Genomic DNA, 18994 nt, shown 5'->3' with positions numbered 1-18994 from the left:
AGATAAACAGAAATACATAACTACACAACCATATGTTCATCCAGGTTGAAGGTTAAATAAGGTCTCAACAGATTAAAAGATTTAATTGTGATTTGATATTTGTTTATCAACCTAATTATTTTACTTCAGATCTCACCAACCTTCTAATGGCAGGTTCAATTCCCCACTCCCTCCCCATTTTCTAAACTTCGTTTTCAGATCTTTCCATACATTAGATTTCTTGGTAAAGTTATCAGAGCAGTGGACACTTAGAATTTTTAATATAATAATATAATAATAATAATAATAATAATAATTGTGTACAGTGCTCAGGTGCACTACAACTCATCTAAAGTGTATATATAATCAGGTGTAGTTTCGGCGGATTTCGGAAAGCATGAGGGCCTTAAAGGATGCAGTGTCATGGCAGTCAACAACTGACGCAGGCAGTTTATTCCATGCTTCAGCAACTCTGAGCGTGAAAAAATGTTTCCGAAAGTCATGGGAGCTGTGTTGTTTTCTGACTTTGTAGGCATGTCCACGTGTGTTAGACACATGGAGATCAAAAAGGTGTTCAGTGTTGTTGTTGGTGAGGTGGTTGATAACCTTGTGGGTGTTTACCAAGTCCGTCGCCAGACGCCGGAGCTTCAGTGAATCCATGCCCAGGGAAACAAGGTGCTCAGAATATGGTAGGTGTCTGATGGAGGGTATGCATTTGGTTGCACGTCTCTGAACAGATTCCAGGAGGTCAATGTTCTGAGCAAGATAGGGATTCCAAACTGATGATGCGAATTCCAAGTGTGGTCGTACCATAGCTATATACAGTTTTAAATAGATGGCTGGAGAGCGGCTAACAAAAGTCTTGCTGAGTGATGCCAAGACACCCTCGGCCTTCCTGACAATTTTAGAGATATGCTTTGTCCAACGCAAATCACTGCTGACAGTGATGCCTAGGTCACGCTCGCAAGAGGATTTCTTGATATCAGAGTTGTGGAGGGAGTATGTGGACGCAGGGTTTTTTCTCCCAAAATGCATGGTGGTACACTTGTCCACAGCCAGTTTCAGTTGCCAGTCTGTGATCCATTGCTGCATTGTGTCTAGGTCTGATTGCAGGAAAGAGTTGTAGACTTTTTATATTTTGTTGAGGCTTTTTATATTCTTAGCTCAAATCCTCCAATTTTAACTTTGTTTTTCATCCTTTGGGGTGGGGTGTCAATTAAAATGAAGTACCAGTCAAGTACTGGGTTTGATTTGACTAACTTCATTTCCAAAATTTCTTGTCTTGTGCCTTGGCAGAATGTTTAGAACTTTGGACAAAATATAAAGTACTGGGGTTGATGGTGTCAACTTAAGCCCTTTCCTAAAATTGCTGAATTTGTGTCAAAGTTTGAAACCATTATTATTATTATCATCATTACTATTATTAAGTGAGCTGGCAGAATCATTAGCATGCTGGATAAAATGCTTAGCAGCATTTCATCTGCCTTTATGTTCTGAGTTCAAATTCTGCTGAGGTCAGCTTTACCTTCCATTGTTTCAGAATTGATAAAATAAATATCAGTTAAGCACCCATCTGGATGTAATTCACTTTACCCATCTCCTGAAATAGCTGGCCTTGTGTCTAAATTTGAAATTACTATTAAGATGTCAAGCTGGTAGAATTGTTACTGCACCAGACAAAATGCTTAGCAGTATTTATTGCCATGTCTCAAGTTCAAATTCCACTGAGGTCAACATTGTCTATCATCTTTTCAAAGTTGATAAAATAAATAGCAGTAAAGCACTGGGTTTGATGTATTTGACTGACCACCTACCCCTAAGATTGCTGGCCTTGTACCAAATTTGAAACCATTATTATTATAAAAAGGTGTTGAACTGGTAAAATCATGACTGTCAAAAAAACTACCTTGTATTTCTTCTGGTTCTTTATGTTCAGATTTCAAATGACACTAAAGTCAATTTTGCCTTTCATCTATTGGAAGTTGATAAAAATGGTATCACCTACTCCTTCTCTCCTCAAAATTGCTGGCCTTGTGTCTGATTCAGAATTTATTATCATTATTACTATTATTATATTATTACTATTATTATTATTACAATTATTATTATTATTATTACAATTATTATTATTACAATTATTATTATCATTACTATTATTATTATTATTATTATTATTATTACTATTATTATTATTATTACTATTATTATTATTATTACAATTATTATTATTATTATTACAATTATTATTATTATTATTACAATTATTATTATTACAATTATTATTATCATTACTATTATTATTATTATTATTATTATTACTATTATTATTATTATTACTATTATTATTATTATTACAATTATTATTATTATTATTACAATTATTATTATTACAATTATTATTATCATTACTATTATTATTATTATTATTATTATTATTATATTATTATTACTATTATTATTATTATTACAATTATTATTATTATTATTACAATTATTATTATTACAATTATTATTATCATTACTATTATTATTATTATTACAATTATTATTATTATTACTATTATTATTATTATTATTATTATTATTATTATTATTATTATTATTATTATTATTATTATTATTGAAAGCAGCAAGCTGGCAGAATTAGCACGGTAGACGAAATGCTTAGTGATATTCACTCGTCATTACATTTAGTTCAAATTCCGCCAAGGTCGACTTTGCATTCCATCCTTTCAGGGTCGACAAATTAAGTACCAGAGAAACACTAGGGTTGATGTAATCGACTATTCCCTTCCCCTAAATTTCAGGTCTTGTGCCTAAGGATTATTATTATTAAGGCAGTGATCTGGCAGAATTGTGAACACATTGGAAAAAATACTAAGCAGCATTCTTTCTGGCTCAGTATGTTCTGAGTTCAAATCCTGCTGAAGTCAACTTTGCCTTTCATCCTTTTAGGAATGATGAAATAAAATAGCAGTCAAGTACTGGCGTTGATGTAATTGACTTGTCCCCTCTTTTTAAAATTGCTGGCCTTGTGCCAAAATTAGAATTATTATTGTTTTCGTTCTTCTTTCAATTTTGTTTTCATTTCTTGCTGAGTTTCTTCCCAATGCATAGGGCAAAGAAATTCACTGTTTACATTGGTAGGCCATTAAAATAAACACACCAGATTGTTCATTTACAAAGTTAAGTTATGTGATAGAAAAAAAAAAGGAAAAAAGAAAATAGAAGGAAAGAAAAAAAGAGTTATGATTGCTATAATTATTATCATTGTTGTTTTCCAGATGTCGGGTCAACGTTATAAACGGACGAACTTTGAAGATGACGATGTGTCCAATGGTGGGACACCAACTATAGATTTCAACCCAAGTGTTGTCCTCTTCAAGGGTGGTCTCACCACATGGCAACGTAAGACGGTGTTGGAGCGAGTTCTGATCACCCTGTCCATCATACTCAGTGCTGTGGTCATCATATTGGCCATCATGCTAACAGTGAAACAGTCCAAGATTAACCAAATCGAAGGAGAACAAAGTAAGTTGTTGCAATAACACCATCACCACAGCTACTAACCACCATCACCACTACTACTACTACTACCATCACCACAACTACTGCCACTACCATCAGCTACTACCACTACCATTCGCATTCATGAAATTGCACAAAACCAGAGTTCATTCCTTACCCCATACCCACCCACCCTATAGCTTTTACTAATTCCAGTTAAACATTATTGATGGAATTGTTAAATTGTCAGACAAGATGTCGTCTGTTAATTTATTCCAGTTTTTCAGGTCCTGAATTGTTGTGTGGCAGACTTATTCCATCACCTGGTTTTTGGCTCATTTTAAATGGAATCCATTTAATACTAATGTTCAGGCCCAGTCTCTGGTTCAGGGATAACTTACTTCCATCAGCTACAAAGATATTTAAAATATATATATATATATGTGTGTGTAATCTAAATAATATATGAATATATACATAATACATACATATATGTACATACCTACATATATATATAATCAAAAAAATGTTGAACACAATGAGAAACAAAAACATAGAAACAAACTTTTTTCGAACAATGAAAAAAACAAACAGGGAAACAAGACGTACAACATAAAGAATATTCCCCTTCTTCAGTTGTCCCTGTTTTATCTACTCCACGTTTCGAAGGCAAAGACAAGACGCAACTTCGTTGAAACAGTCCTTCCTGTAAGGCAAATTAAATAAAATTTTTGAGGAGGGTGAAAGTGGTAACAAGAACAGGACAGTGAGAACAAAACAGTAAAAACAAACAGTGAGGGCTGTTAAGCCAAGATGATAGAAAAATTATTATGAATGCTAGGAAGATGAGCTTATGAAGGAGACGGTATAAGCACGTTTTGTCTTTACGAAGGTAGTTGTCAGAAAGATAGATTCTCTTTAGTCACGTGTCAGCGATGAGAGGTGAGGAGGAGTGAGAGAGAGGGAACGGTGAAAAGGAGAGGAGAAGAATAGGGAAGGGTGGGAGAGAAAACCCAGAAAGGATGAAGAACAAGAGAAGAGATAGTAAAGATAGAAGAGTGTGCCTTACAGCAGCAGTGGCTGTGTGGTAAGTAGCTTGTTTACCAACCACATGGTTCCGGGTTCAGTCCCACTGCGTGGCACCTTGGGCAAGTGTCTTCTACTATAGCCTTGGGCCGACCAAAACCTTGTGAGTGGATTTGGTAGACGGAAACTGAAAGAAGCCCGTTGTATATATATATGTATGCGTGTGTGTGTTTGTGTGTCTGTATTTGTCCCCCTAGCATTGCTTGACAACCGATGCTAGTGTGTTTATGTCCCCGTTACTTAGCGGTTTGGCAAAAGAGACCGATAGAATAAGTACTGGGCTTACAAAAGAATAAGTCCCGGGGTCGAGTTGCTCGATTAAAGGCAGTGCTCCAGCATGGCCACAGTCAAATGACTGAAACAAGTAAAAGAGTAAAGAGTAAAGAGAATATGCATACATACTTACATATCAGATAGATAAAGGCAGACAGAGAGAGAGAGAGAGAGAGAGAGTGGTTAAAAGAGAAGAAAGTAGAATGGTTGTCATAGCAACCTATGAAAGCATTGACATTACAGTTGATGTATGCTACTGGTCCAAGAGTACCAAAGAGAGACTGATTAATGAAATAACAATAATGTGAAACACAGTTGTGTAAATCTTACCTCAATGGACATCTTGGTGATGAATACAAGCCTCTCTCTTGTTCTCTTAATTATAACTTATTCTCCTCTTTTCTCCCTCTCTCATTTTACTTTCTGTAACTCTCTTCTCATACTCTGTATATTTCACTCTTACTCTCCTTTTTCTTACAACCTGCATCTCTTATATCATTTCCTCATTTTACATTCTCTATATTCCCTCTCTCGCCTCTTCTATTCCCTGTCTCATGCCGTCTTAGATATTCTCACACTCACTACCTCCTTAATCCTCACCTCCTCCACCCCTCGTCACCAGTTTCTTGTTCGTCAATTTGTAAATCACAGTATAATTATTTATTTTCTCATTCCAACTCTCTTTTTAATGACAACTTAAGACTAGTTAAGCCAATCTGCCTGGAGTCAGAGAGGGAAGGTGTGTGTGGATGACACTTAGATAGAGAGAAATGCTTGATTAATCTGAAACAATCATGGAGATAAAATTTCTTCAGATAGTTATATAGCTTTACCTGCACAAGTTGGATTTACAGGTTTACCTCCACATACACATAGAATTGTACAGGTTTATCTTCAAATGTTACGTATATATTATATCATACCTTGATACTGTGTCGACTAAGATCCCCATTGACAGGCCACTAGTACTTATAGAGTGTTAAACACTTTCTGTGTGCAAATTAGGGACTCCTTCATAGTGTAACTGCTGCATTTGTTGAGTATATAAACAGTTTTGGCTGCTTGTTTCTCTGGAGACTGTCAGATGAGAACCCAATAAGGTTAAAAAAATCAATTAGGGTTGTCCATCATTTTTTCAGTCTGCAGAGAAATGGTTAAAATTTGCTCTGTTTATAATCATACCATATGTTACATATATGAATTATCAATGCATATTTCTTACAGCTACAGCTGACTTCATATGAGGCATAGGATCCACCTGTACTCAAAATGAAGCTGTATATATAAGGCACCCATGCTTGTTCCTCTATCATACTTCATACTTTAACCTTTTGACACCTGGCATACAGCCATTCACCTCCATACACCCATCCAAAATACTTCTTAGTAGTGGGAGGTTCTTCCTCCCTTTCCTTCTCTGTTCTTTTCTGTCTTGCAAATTACAATTATTTTTCTATCACATAATTTGTAAGTATGCTCTGTAAATTGGTCAGTGTTTGGAAGGGCAACCAAACGTAGAAACCATGCCAAAGATGACACTGGAGATCAACACAGCCCTGCAGCTCACTGATAAAAATATCCTATCCATGCCAGCATGGAAAGCAGATGTAAAATGATGATATATGAAATACGTGTATGTATGAAATAATTGAGCAATTAAGTGAAGTCTTGTAAAGTGGTGGTTTAGCAATATCATTAGACAAAATGCTTTGCGTGGATTTTGTTCTGGCTCTCTGCATGGAGTGCAACTATAATTTCATCCTTTCTCTTGCCTTCCAACTGGCGTGTCTTGAATGTTCCACTGTATTGAGAGAGTATTTGTGTGTGTCATTGTGACTACATGGGCACCTAAAACAAAGAAAAGAAAAAAGAATGACATCAGTGAAGGGCAAAGTGTATGCTAATACTAGATCATAGCTTGATTGTGGGCAACAGCTGTAGTTAACCAGAGTAATTGAATTAACTGAATTCACAGGGTAATAAATTACGAAATTTTAATATTGCCTACAGTAACATACTGTTACTGTTTTACACATGCATGGATTATGTAATGAAATACATAGATTATATAATTAAAATAATTTTTTTCTTTCTGAACCCTTTTTATGTACACATACTTTTATTATTCCATCCAATCCAATCGATTTGATTTTCTTGATATGTATCAGCATAAGTATTAAATAAAGTTATCAAGTAGCTTAAGGAATAACATTGGAACATTTACTGACATGGTGACACAGTACTGAGAGTAGAGTGATATTTATGTTGACTGCGACTTAAAATTTCACCTTAATTGCTTGAGGTGTTTGAATTCACATTGATATTCTTCAATCATCTAAGCTTAACCAAATCCATACATTCTGGTAACAATTTTCACATCAACATTTAACGTCCATGTTCCATGATGGCATGGGTTAGATGGTTTGCCAAGATCTGATAGACCCTAGGACTATATTGTATTTGAGTGTATGCCTTGCAATGGTTTCTAAAGCTTAATACCTTTCCAAACACCAACCACTTTACAGTGTAGACTTGGTGCTTTCTTTGTGCTGCCAGCATATTACATTAAATTATCCAATGGTAACTAAAAGGTTATGCCAATTAAGAGACATTTGATTGGGTCAATCACAGGTTAATATAGTGGAAACAACTTCCATTCATTGATTGAGTCAAAACTTCTACCACTGCTACTCCCATCGTATCAATACCTATTTCTCCATGCTTGCATGAGCCAGTCCACATCAAGGCAGAATTTTCTACAGTTAGATGCTCTTTCTGTTGCCAACCTTCACTTGTTTCTGGCCTATTGAACAACAAACAACTGATATATGCTTTTGTAGCGAACAATAAATGACACTATTTGTATGAACAATGAAGCTTTTGATTATAATCAGCTTGCAACATGTCAAGAGCCCCAGTCAGGTTTACACAGTGGACTGCAAACAAATGACACCACTTGTATGAATGATGAAGCTTTTACTTGTTTCGTTATTTGACTATGGCCATGCTGGAGCACCGCCTTTAGTCGAGCAAATCAACCCCAGGACTTATTCTTTGTAAGCCTAGTACTTATTCTATCGGTCTCTTTTGCCAAACCACTAAGTTACAGGGACGTAAACACACCAGCATTGGTTGTCAAGTGACTGAACCCGGAACCATGAGGTTCGTAAGCAAGCTACTTACCACACAGCCAATCCACGCCTATTAACACACAAGCATGTCAAGATGAGAGGAAATATGAACTTAGCTGCACACACACAATATGGGCTTCTTTATGTTTCTATCTACCAATTTCACTTACAAGGTGTTGGTCAACCAGCTGACTGCATCTGCCCATGTGACAGAACCCCTAACCACATAATACTGAAAATAAATCCTCAATTCAGTGTTTCTCTTCATTGTTAAGTCACTTTTATTCCAGCTCTTGTCTTTTGGTGGTGGTGGTGGTGGTGATTATTTTTGAAAGGTAGTGAACAAAGTTGTCTGTATTGAATTAATCAATCCACCATGTAGAAGTGATTTGCCATATGGTCCTAATTTTAAAGATGGTTTGAACTTTTTTGAGAGAGAGGTAACTTGCTATATGGACAAAGTCAAGTAAGTTATTACACAGGAACCTCTTCATACTGTCCCTATTTCAACAGTAGTAAAGAGAGAGAGAGAGAGAGAGAGAGGTTAAAAGATCAAATATTCCTTAATTGTCTTAAATTTCTATTTTTTAATAGAGTACTGCCTGACACCAGCCTGTGTAACTGTAGCCAGCACTGTGTTAAATTCCATGGATAAAACTGTGGATCCCTGTAAGGATTTTTTCCAGTATGCTTGTGGTGGATGGATTAAGAACCATCCAATCCCATCTGGTTACTCCACATGGGGTACATTTGGAGTGCTTCGCAAACAGAACCAAATTATTATGAAACATGTGATAGGTAAGTATTTTTCACTCCTTCCCAGCTATTACAATCCTTAATCATCTGCCATCATGGGGCACTGCTTCACTATCTAAATGTTGCCAACCATGTTTGTATTTTCTATATTTTGTCATGTTCAATCATTGTTGGGAGGAAGTAGATTGGCAGAATTCTTAGATTTTTGAGCAAAATGTCATGCTTCTAAATCTTGTCATGGTCAACTTTGCCATTCATCTTTCTGGGATCAATTAAATAAATTAGCATTGAGATATTGAGGTTAATTAAATAAATTGATTTAGATGTCTCCCAGGTTTCTTCAAAGATTTTTGTTGAGAATCTCAAAAGTGTCTACTTAATGTTGCTTGTATTTGGGTGAACAAGAATCTAAATTCTGCTGGCCATAGTATTTCTGTGAGCAGCAGCAACATCAGGTATATGAACTCTGTAAGACATTAAATATGATGTCTTACAAATGCTGTATGTGATGTGTCTATCACTGTGGTCAGTACATATCGACAGAAGGAAAACAGAAACAGGCAGGTCACAAACCCTGCCTTATCTCTATCACCTTGACTTGATGGCTATTATTGTTGCTTAGCCCCATATCAACCCACTGCTAACTAGACTCTCCCACCTTATCTTGTTTTATAGGTCACTAGATGGCTGTTGTCGTGTAGCCCCAGGATGGCCCACTGTCAACTAGACCCTCCCACACTATCTTATCAGTCACTAGACAGCTGTTGTTGTCTAGTCCCAGATCAGCACTAGACCAATATTTTCAGATATATCTAGGACTATACTATCTACACCTTTGGTTCCAAAACTTTTTCAAAATTTTCGTCCTACAGACCAACTCCCATTTATTTGAGGCTTTGTAGACCTCCACCCCTGCTCCAAATTGTAAAAATCAGAGAAGACGAACAAAGCAAAATGACCTTGTATAAAATAACTTTTCATGAGATAAAATTTTACTGATAAAATAAAAAAAAGTTTTAATGAGAAGGGTGAACTTGTTTGGTCAGTAATATGTCCTCAATATTAGGCTGCATTTTTGATAATGCAACCCTCATGACATGCGCAACATCCAGTTTATTGCAAGCCTTTGTTTTAATTGCAAGTAAAGTTGCAAAAGCCTTCCCATGTTCATATGTTGTTGCGAATGAAAGGATGAATTTGAGGGCCAATTTGGCGACATCTGGATAGTACTGCATCATTTCAATCCAGAATTGACTGCAACACGTTACAGAAGGCGTTTTTTTGCACCTCCATCATTCAGCAAGTTTTTGAATGACGTAGTCTTCTGACAGACGGTCAACAGCAGAGATTGCAAAGAGATTGGTTATGAAATGATGAACTTTTTCGAAATCTTGTAGGTCAGGGAAGTATTAAGACATGCTGTTTCATTATATCAAAAATGTCAGCATCAATTCAAAGGCAATCTTCATCAAGGAAAGATTTGAGGTTTGGAAATGGTGCAAAATTCTCACATGTCAATTTAAAAAGCCACAAATGGAGCTCCATTTTAAATGCAGTCATTTTTTCATGACAGTGGACAACAGTGATGTCTTTTCCTTGTAGTGCTAAGTTAACAGAATTAACAAAATGTTGACCAAAAAGGAGAGACATATAAGGAACCAAGTATTGGAGAATTGTCTGTGCAGTTCTATTTTAGCAAAACAAAGAAATTTGTTTATCTCCTTTCATAGAACGAAGAGTCTTTTCATTACTATCCCCTCGGATAACCACCTCACATGTGAGTACAGTAAAAGCATTTCAAAATTGGAGCCATTGACCTTGCACAAGTCAACAGAAAGACGTGAGTTTAGAGAATTGGCTTTGATAAAATTTACTGCTTTGACCACCTCCTTCAAAACATTCTTCAAATGGTTGGGCATTGTTTTAATCATGAATGCTTGGTGATGAAGTGTACAATGCATACCAGTTGCATTAGGAGACTTCTCCTTCACCATTGTCTGAATGCCAGAGCGGCAACCAAGCATTGCTGGAGCACAGTCAGTGCACATGCCAACAACATGCTCCCATTTTATGCCATGCGTGTTAAAGAATTGATCCACTTTCTAGAATATATCGTTTGCAGTGGTTCGGGTGTTGAGAGTTTCACAAAAAAGGAATTCATTTTCCAGGTGTAACATGCATAAACACAAAGTTGTGCTAAATCTGCCACATCAGTAGTTTCAGCAATATAGTGTGTATGCATATGTGTATACACACACCTTCATCATCATCAATTTTCCATGTTGGATTGGGTTGCATAACAGTAATGGTCCACACATATAAGATGTATGTGTTTGTTTGTGTGTATAATATATATGTATTATATATTATATAAAATCCATTCTGTGTGTGTGTGTGTGTGTCTTCTAGGATCTCGGGCATCCTCCATCCGATTGTGCTCAAATTTGATATGTGGATACCGACAGTATCAGGGCATATATAAGTCTTGAAAAAATTACAAAAATCGATTCCAGGTGAGAATGCTATTGATAAAGCCGTGGAAACATGCATTTGTATGCGCAAGTACATCAGCTGTTGTGATCTATGATCAAAAACACTCCAACCATGACCAGCCCATCTATCACTCAGTTATAATGTATTAAGAAATACATTAATGTGTTGGTTTTCAGTAACTTTTTCTTTGTGATACATTGGACAACAAAATATATAATTACTGGTACTGCAACATTTCTCATTTAAAGTTTAAACAAAATATTTTAAAGTGAAATGCTATCAAAATAATCTGTTGTACATCCTTTTTAGATCCATGTCTCTGAGGTGTTCTTAGTTTTTTCTGAAGACCAGTTACAGGTGATGTAAGCGAGCCTTAGCTGCTATTCGCAGCAGATTGAGGATCTTTATAATGAATGCAGCTATATAGTGAATGATGAAATTATATTTAAATATCACATTTTTAAAAAATAGATACAGTTGTTTCTTTGGTTTGGTGGTTTGTTATTATAATTTGATAATCCACATTTTAAACTTGGAGTGGCTGTGTGGTAAGTAGCTTGCTTACCAACCACATGGTTTGGGGTTCAGTCCCACTGCGTGGCACCTTGAGCAAATGTCTTCTACTATAGCCTCGGGCCGACCAAAGCCTTGTGAGTGGATTTGGTAGACGGAAACTGAAAGAAGCCCGTCGTATATATGTATATATATATGTGTGTATGTTTGTGTGTCTGTGTTTGTCCCCCTAGCATTGCTTGACAACCGATGCTGGTGTGTTTATGTCCCCGTCACTTAGCGGTTCGGCAAAAGAGACCGATAGAATAAGTACTGGGCTTACAAAGAATAAGTCCTGGGGTCGAGTTGCTCGACTAAAGGTGGTGCTCCAGCATGGCCGCAGTCAAATGACTGAAACAAGTAAACGAGTAAAAAAAAAAGAGTATATATATAACAGTTTATATATTGCTGTTGGCATAGGATTTATATGTCAAGTCATAATGTAGCTGATAAAGAAGGTTTAATGGACTACTATAATTTATATTATTTACTTATCCGGATAATGAAAATTAAATTTTGTTAGTAAGGTGGACTTGATAGTAAACTTGATTATTAGTATGTGTAGTTGAATGTGGTTTTGTAAAGTGTACATATCGCCCGTCACTCTTGTTGTTTAAATAAGATAAGTCGTAACATAGTAGAGGTAATGGAAATTGTTTCTGGAGGAGTATATAATACAAAAATTAACATAATTGTAATGTGTCTCACTTACGTTGAGAGGATAATTTTATTTAAATTATTTTTGATTTAGATTGGGTTTTTATTTTGATATTTATTTTGAGTAGAAGTATTGATAAAAGTTTTTGATTTTAAAGTAATGGGTATAGAAATATTTATTTGTATGTACTGAGAAGGATGTAGAATTTTGTGAATTTAGTTATAGTAAAATTTAAGTTTTGTACCTTTTGCATAATGGTTTAATAATATTATTTTATGGATATAATTTTCTCGAAATATGAAGATTTATTTGTTTTAGTAATATTTTATGTGTAGTTAACGTGGTAAAGTTATTATTTTAAGAGTAAATGGTAGTGAAATGCTATTCGATTTGTATGATAGCTAGTTTATTTATTTTTACATTTTAGTGTTAGTTAAAAATTATTTATGGTTGGTAGTTTTTTTAGTTTAAGTATTGGGGGATAAGCTTCATATATTATTGTAAGAATGTATATAATAAGATGATTAATTGAAGTTGAATTAATATTTTTTCTTTATTGTTATTTTTAATGTTATTTATATTATTAAATTTTCTTTATAGCAGTTGGATAAATATCTTTTAATTATAAAAAGTGAAATATAATGTTAGAATGAGTATTTTTGGATGGTATATATAATTAGTTTTATTTTTAGTATTTGAATTTAAAGTTAATTAATATAAATATAGGTTTATATATTAAAGTAAATTAAAGGAATTTGGCAAGGATAAATTTCGCCTGTTTATCAAAAACATGTCTCTTTGAGTTTTTTTAATGAAGAGTTGGGCCTGCTCGGTGATTAATATTTAACAGCTGCGGTATTATAACTGTACTAAGGTAGCATAATAATTTGCTCTATAAATTGGGGCTAGAATGAATGGTTTGACGAGAATTTAACTGTCTCTATTTTATTTATTAGAAATTAATTTTTATAGTGAAAAAGCTTTAATTATTTAAAGGGACGAAAAGACCCTATTGAGCTTTTGTTATTATGTATATTATTATGTGGAGGGTTTCAATCTCTGTCAAGTATTATAAAAGAGTCTTAAATATTTACATGTTTTCTATCTAGTTAGATAGGAGGGGAAAAAGAAGGGGGTGGATAATTTTTACTTAGATTTAATGGTTAAGTGAAAGAGACTAATAGAATAAGGACCAGCCTTGAAAAAATTAATTACAGGGATTGATTTATTTAACTAAAACCTTCAAGAAGGTGCCCCACTCAAACAACTGCAACCCCCCCCCCAAAAAAAAAAACCCTCTGTATTATGATACGTCTATTGTCTCCACCATTGAGACAACAGCAATAGCTAGTTTGAAAATAATATATTTAAATCTATCAGACTAATGTAATCAACAACCAATCATTAAAATAGGTTTAAATATCTCTTATTTTGTATAAGTAGTATTACGGGCCTTGTGGCCCAGTGGATAAGGGGGGTTGGTTACAAACAAGACAGTGGGGTAGATGGAGGTTTCAGTCTCAGGTAGGGATTAGTGATGCGATCTCATTTAGTTTTATTTTTTCTGTAAATGGAGAAAGGGGGAAAAAAAAAACTTTTACAAAGAGCCTCAAGCCAAGATTGAACCTTAGTGAAAGAGGTTTGAGTGTTACTGTGTCCATGTCTTTACCCACAAGACCATTGAGACAACAACAATAACTACTTTGAAAATAATATATTTAAATCTATCAACAACCAATCATTAAAATAGATTTAAGTATCTCATTTTTGGTATAAGTAGTATTACTGGCCTTGTGGGCCAGTGGATAAGGGGGGTTGGTTACAAACAAGACAGTGGGGTAGATGGATGAAGGGTTCAGTCTCAGGTACGGACTGTGATATGATTTTATTTTATTTTTCTGTAAATGGAGAAGGGGGGGAAAAAAAAAACACTGACTACTTTTATAAAGATTGAACCTTTGTTAAAGAGGTTCATGTGTTGTTGTGTCCATGACTTTACCCACAAGACCATCAAGACAACAACAATAACTAGTGTGAAAATAATATATTTAAACCTACAAGACTAATGTAATCAACAACCAATCATTAAAATAGATTTAAATATCTCTTATTTTGTATAAATAGTATTACGGGCCTTGTGGCCCAGTGGAAGGTTACAAACAAGACAGTGGGGTAGATGGAGGTTTCAGTTTCAGGTAGGGACTGTTATTTTGTTTTATTTTTTTCTGTAAATGGAGAAAGGGAAAAAAAAAAACTTACAAAGAGCCTCAGGCCAAGATTGAACCTTTGTTAAAGAGGTTTGGGTGTTACTGTGTCCATGACTTTACCCACAAGACCATTGAGACAACAACAGTAACTAATGTGAAAATAATATATTTAAACCTATCAGACTAATGTAATCAATAACCAATCATTAGAATAGATTTAAGTATCTCATTTTTGGTATAAGTAGTATTACTGGCTATGTGGTTGTTTGGTGACAGGACAGACAAGAAAGTGGGGTAGATGGGGGTCTCAGGTAGGGATTAGTGATATGATCTAATTTCATTTTATTTTTCTCTAGAGATGTGTTAAAAGGGGGGGGGAAACATAATCAGTATAAGCCATGGGCCAAGATTGATCTTTTGTCCAAGGGGTATATGTGTTGCTATGTCTGTATATCTTTACCACAGGATCTCTTCCCTGTCTCTAAACAGATGCCCCTGCTGCATAGTAGAGTTACTCATTACATGAAACAGACTTCAGCTTAGTAATATCATCTCACTAGGGTTTTGTAGATAGAATATTAAGTTTGGATCAGAGGTTGATCTCCATGGTTGTGAAAGCCATCCAACTGTAAATCATATTTGTCTAACTCATGCTGGCATGAAAAAAACAGATGTAAGACAAACTTTGTATTAAATATCTTAACTATTATTTAGCCATAAATTGTTTGTTGTATTAAGCATTTGTTTAGAAAGTGTTTTATGCTAAACTTTTGCAAGAGATTAAACAAAATAAGTTTTTTTTTTTCAATATTTTCCAGAGGAAAAATACAAGAACCTCAACAGCACTGCCAAAATGAAAGCCCAGCTGTATTACCAATCTTGCATGGATGCCAACAAAACAAAAGAAAAATTAGGCCGGAAACCACTTGTGAAGTTCATGAAAGATGTTGGCAGTTGGAATATTTCAAATTTATTTGGGGTTTGGGATGTAAAAAAATGGGACTTTGAGTCTTTACTTACCAAGGTCCATAATATTGAAAGTGGAGCCCTTTTTTATATGTGGATTTTGGCAGACAACAGAAATTCTTCACGAAACATTATCAAGGTGTGTTAGTGGTCTTTGTTTCATATTTTTTCTTATGTTTTAGTGTATTCTCACTTGTTGGGTTCTAGTTATAATTGGAAAATTATTTTAAATGTTTAGGGTTTAATATTTGACCATGTCTTAGTAATTAACATGCTATCCCCAATCCCTACCAACTGGTTCTAACATATTACCATTTTGTTATTTCAGGGGATAAAATCCGTAGGAATCATTAGTATATATATATATATATATATATATATGTGGGTACTCATGTGATCAACTAGTATACTCACCTTGTTATTCAGTGCAGTACTTGAGAGAAAGTAAGGATGGAGTGGTGGTGTATGTAGGAGTCAGTAAAGGATGTAGTAGTATTAGTGTGGTGGTGGGAGCAATGAGGGTGATGTTGGTGAACCAATGTGTCAGACTATAAAAGGGAATGCAATTGAGTTTTCAAAGGGTTAGAGATTATATTAAAGAATATGTAACTTTAATTTGACTGTGGTCAGCTATGGGCTGGAGACTTAGCATGTCAGCTGGCATTTTATTCTATACTTGTTATATTATGTTGTGATGTTCTTACATTCAGAAGCAGATTTAATATATATATATACATATATATACACACAGCCATAACCACTGTTATCTCAACAATCATTACCATCACAAGCACCATCATCACCACCAACCCTACAATCAGCATCATCATCACTACTACCACCACTTGATCTCATGTCTATTGATGTTTTTCAGATTGACCAAGGTGGACTTGACCTGTCCAGTCCCCAGTATTACTTAAACAAAACAATAACTGAAGACAAGGTAAGTCTGTTGTAAGTTATCAGATTTAGGGGGACCATTGCAACTCCCTCTACAATGAGAATATACAAATCACTCCTCTCCCCACCTATCCCTACTATTGTTGTATCACATCACATAAGAGAAATTGAATTCAACAGTTGTCAGTCCTAATGTTATTGTTTAACACCAAGTTAGTCCATATTGAATACACCTGTAACCAAAGGCTTTCCAAATATGACCAGAATGTCTTCTACATGTGTCTAGAACTACATTAACCAATGCATCCCTCCCATTTTAAGTAGGATGTGATTTTAAGATAAGTGGCTTCTACTATTTCTAGCAGGTTGAACATTGGTTTGTATACCATCAAAGGAGTGTTAGTCGACAATGGATACAAAACATTACCAGACAGTGATATTATATATAAAGCAACAACCTATAGTTTCTCATTTTGTTGTTACCTTAATGACTTCACTGTCATAGATCTTATTCTTTATTAATAATCTTATCTACAAAACTGTTTATAGTATTAACTATCATAACCATGCTGACAAAAATGCCGACAGTTTTATTAAAGATAGAAAACAGTGCATCAACAAAATGGGAGAAACCATTGATAAATGTTAGCAATTCTAGAAAAAATGAGCACACACAGAGAATTGAAGCACTTGAAGGATCAGATCAGTTGTAACATCTCAGTTGAAAATATGTCCACATAATGCATGTGTGTATATACACACATATAGGGACATATACATACATACATATATATATAAGCATACATACATACTGAGGTCTTCTTTCAATTTCCATCTACCAAATCTACTCACAAGGCTTTGGTCAGCCCTTCAATATAGTAGAAGACTCTCTCTCTCTCTCTCTCTCTATATATATATATATACACACACACACACACACACACACACACACAAACACACATTTGGGCCACCACAAAGTATATATATGCATTATATATATGAAGGTAATTTATAATTTTGTTAAACCGAAAAATAAAAAATAGGACTGCAAGTGGAAGTGCTCAGGTGACACTGAGACTAAAGGAAAAACAAATTTAAGGGTATAACGAATAAACACTAATTGGTCCGAAGTAACTTTATAATATTCTCATATTATCACAATATCAAACATAAATATATATTAAAAACATTAGGGCAACGAGTGACAAAACCCAATAGTATAAAAATATACATATATATATATATATATATGAATACAAAAGGTAACAAAATCTAAAAAAAGTAATATGAATGGAGTCGAATGAAGAAAAATATATGGATTAAATCAATGCATATTAAAAGAGACTAAAAGTTTAAGACAATAAAAATAAAATAGAATATAAATAAATAACAGACAAAGCAATAACTAGAAAAGAGTCTATTCGAAATTCATCTCAACAATTGTTAAAAATTGTGGTTAAAGAATGTGTGTAGGAAATATGTCTGGTTCAAAGGTCTGTCAGCTAGAGGTGTGTCTACTTCAAGAATATATGCAGGAGGTGTGTATGTTCTATTCTTGAGTTCTTGTGGTCATTAATGAGCTTCAGTGATGTCTCACTATATACTTTTCTTACTTCTTTTTAGATATTATCTGCAGCACTTGAATACATGACCACCATTGGAGTATTGCTTGGTGGAGAAAAGAATGACACTTACAATCAGATGTTGGAGATCCTGGAGTTTGAAACTGAAATTGCTAATGTAAGTTGACTATCTGGAATTGTTGAAATCATTGACAGAATAGCTGTTGAGGTAAGGTTACAGGGATGGCACTTCATGAATATTGTATCCCAAGCCTTACACTCATGTACACACCCTTAAACTAAACCACAGAGCTTGAACCAAAGAGCACTCTGCTTACTATAGCTGTACATATTTTCAGTGACCCATACGGATATACTTTCTGAGTTCCAGTCCTGCTAGGATGGCTTGGCCATTCATGCATTTCCCATTAATATATATATATAAAGTGTAGGTGATATTTGGTAAAGAAGGTTAAAAAAAAAGGAAACAAATGAAATATCTTACTAAAAATTATATCAGAACCATGACCTATTGGTTGATCATCTGGCTATGAAATATGCCAATGGCTCAAAACTGGTCTTTCTTATCAAGTAAGTCTACAGTAACATGGATAGAAGTGGTTGGGCCATAATGTGAGCATTATTTTCTTGGTCCCAGTACTTGACTGGTACTGTATATATATTGACCCCATAATGATGAAAGGCAAAGCTGGCCTCAGAGGAATTTGAATTGAGAACACAGGGAACTAGAACAAATATCAGAGATTATTCTATCTAATATTCTGCCAATTTGTTGAACCAGGTCCCTATAACCAGATGCAGTTTAGTCATACCCAGGACACACATACATAAATATATAGTTGTTATAGCCTCAAGCTAGCTCTAAGACTACATTACCCATGTACCCTACCATTTTTTTAAAGA

At 34.7% G+C, this 18994-nt stretch overlaps 1 protein-coding gene and 1 long non-coding RNA gene across 8 annotated transcripts in view; both read left to right on the top strand.

Annotated features, from left to right (window-relative positions):
* The window catches only part of LOC115224732 (endothelin-converting enzyme homolog), a 154199-nt gene that overhangs the window by 106966 nt on the left and 28239 nt on the right, over nt 1-18994 (top strand). For all 7 annotated transcript variants that reach the window (XM_036513564.1, XM_036513561.1, XM_029795605.2 and 4 more), the window contains 5 exons: nt 3264-3510; nt 8571-8774; nt 15461-15747; nt 16483-16551; nt 18132-18248. In XM_036513564.1, the coding sequence (XP_036369457.1) occupies nt 3264-3510; nt 8571-8774; nt 15461-15747; nt 16483-16551; nt 18132-18248 (924 nt within the window). The remainder of the gene's footprint in view (nt 1-3263; nt 3511-8570; nt 8775-15460; nt 15748-16482; nt 16552-18131; nt 18249-18994) is intronic.
* LOC118767987 lies at nt 13762-14970 on the top strand. Its single transcript, XR_005003908.1, has 3 exons — nt 13762-13848; nt 14186-14300; nt 14954-14970. It is a non-coding gene; the product is annotated as an uncharacterized LOC118767987 (long non-coding RNA).

The sequence above is a fragment of the Octopus sinensis genome, linkage group LG26 (genome assembly GCF_006345805.1).
Source record: "Octopus sinensis linkage group LG26, ASM634580v1, whole genome shotgun sequence".
NCBI lineage: Eukaryota > Metazoa > Mollusca > Cephalopoda > Octopoda > Octopodidae > Octopus > Octopus sinensis.
The sequence above is the reverse complement of the archived record's forward strand: the minus strand, read 5'-3'. Positions and strand labels throughout refer to the sequence as shown.